Source organism: Papilio polytes, unplaced genomic scaffold (assembly GCF_000836215.1).
Source record: "Papilio polytes unplaced genomic scaffold, Ppol_1.0 DF824102.1, whole genome shotgun sequence".
Lineage (NCBI taxonomy): Eukaryota > Metazoa > Arthropoda > Insecta > Lepidoptera > Papilionidae > Papilio > Papilio polytes.
In genome coordinates this window covers 2,751,448-2,753,252 of record NW_013525102.1, presented here as the reverse complement: position 1 = coordinate 2,753,252, position 1,805 = coordinate 2,751,448, and the positions used below count along the sequence as shown (strand labels likewise).

Genomic DNA, 1,805 nt, shown 5'->3' with positions numbered 1-1,805 from the left:
GAAGAAAGCTGACAAGAAGAAGACGACGATGCTGGCTTTGGACCTGCCGTAGCCCCTCTCGGTGATGGGTATGTAGACGTGGCGCAGCGCCCACAGGTGCACGGGCCGGTTCCACGCGCTCCAGAAGGTGGCGATGTTGTTGGCGTTCCACCAGTCGCTGTAGAAGTTGCGGTCCGCGAAGTGCAGCAGCTCGCCCATCAAGTTCAAGAACGAGTGGAACGTCAGGTAGAAGAAACACAACCATATCAAATGGTTTGGAACCTGGAAATATTAAAATTCTTAAAAAAACTGTACAAAAAATTGCTGCTTATTTAACTTTTTCTACATTCTTTTTTATTCTTCAAATCTATGCTAATATTGTAGAAAGGGAAGAGTTGTGTTTTTTTAATTCTTGTATGTATTTGATTCACGCAAAACTACTCGACTGATTTTAAATATTCTTTCACCATTAGAAAGGTAATTTATCTTTATTTATAAAATATACTTACAGCGAGTTTCAAGAGCCTTTCCGCCATTTTAATCATATTCATCTCGGAGAACTGATGTACGCTGTTCGTAACAGTGGGTATCATCCATTGTTGGAATAACGCCATAACGAGATTGACACCGAAAACAACCTCAACAATCCTTTTAATAAGAAATCGCTTTCGGATTCTGTAAAAAGAAAGTAAACTCAATACTTGTATCATTGGCAATATTTGCTCATAAAAACAACTAATGAATTTATTTAAATATAAAGGAATATAAATAGGTTACCGTGTAGTGCGCGGGAAATTTAACTCATAGCATAATGTGGGTGCAAACAGAAAGTATATCAAGTCTTTGAGGTTGAGGTTGTCGGGGTACTGCACGAGGCGCGCCGCCGCCTCACTCTCATCATCCAAGGTTTCTGGTAACAACAACCATAGGTGTGGTACAACAGTGATTATGTCTCTATCCTGCACATAGAATAGGACAAGGACAGAGAATTGACGATTAAGTTTACAAGGACGGTGATCATCTCTCTCTCTTCCACATAGAGTGGGACAAGGACATAAAAACGTTTGAAAAATTGTTCAAACGAGAACCACGCGTATATGTAAAAAGCTGTTTTCTGTATTATTCAATTCTATTACAGCAAAGCAAAATATTATTGTTTATCCAATTTTTTTTGTTTAAAACATAGAAACTTACATTCCTATATATATAAGTATTGAATCAAGCACTATATAAACATCTCATTATGTTATATTTGAATAATAATTCAAAAAGGTATATCTTTTCAATATTTTTTGTATATTTTACAATAATATAGCTAGATTCAAAGCATTGTTACGGCATTAAATTTGTCCTAATTAGGTATTGATTAAAAATATATTAATTCATAATATCAAATTGTGCAAAAAATTATTTAGGCAATTAAAAATAGCTCATGTGCATGTGAAAAAACTATACATAAAGAGATACTAAAACACACACCAAATCCTTATTACCACAAAAAAAAAGCTCCGACAAGCAAACCATACCTATTTGTATGATGTTTTTAGCAGTTGTGCATATTACAATTTTATTAAAAAAGTTTTATTAAAACATTATGTACATTTTTCAATAAATTTTCCAGGATAGTGAAGAAACCTTCAAAACTAACCAATTATTAATTCATTATTAATTGTTAATGTAACTGATTCTTTAATAAAACTTTCCTATAAGCATGGCAACACTCAGTCATATTAGTGCTTTATGCAAACACACATATTTAACTTACGCTCATGTTCCGCGTTCATGAGTTCATCTGCAAATAGTATTTTGTTAAGTAAACATTTTCT

General features: G+C 33.9%; 1 protein-coding gene across 1 annotated transcript in view; it reads right to left on the bottom strand.

Annotated features, from left to right (window-relative positions):
* The window catches only part of LOC106099440 (diacylglycerol O-acyltransferase 1), a gene marked incomplete at its 3' end in the record, with an annotated part of 4,369 nt that continues 2,564 nt past the window's right edge, over positions 1 to 1,805 (bottom strand). The window contains exons 7-10 of the mRNA XM_013277999.1: positions 1,745 to 1,803; positions 757 to 889; positions 489 to 654; positions 1 to 261 (exon numbers count right to left, since the gene is read on the bottom strand). Coding sequence (XP_013133453.1) covers positions 1 to 261; positions 489 to 654; positions 757 to 889; positions 1,745 to 1,803 — 619 coding nt within the window. The remainder of the gene's footprint in view (positions 262 to 488; positions 655 to 756; positions 890 to 1,744; positions 1,804 to 1,805) is intronic.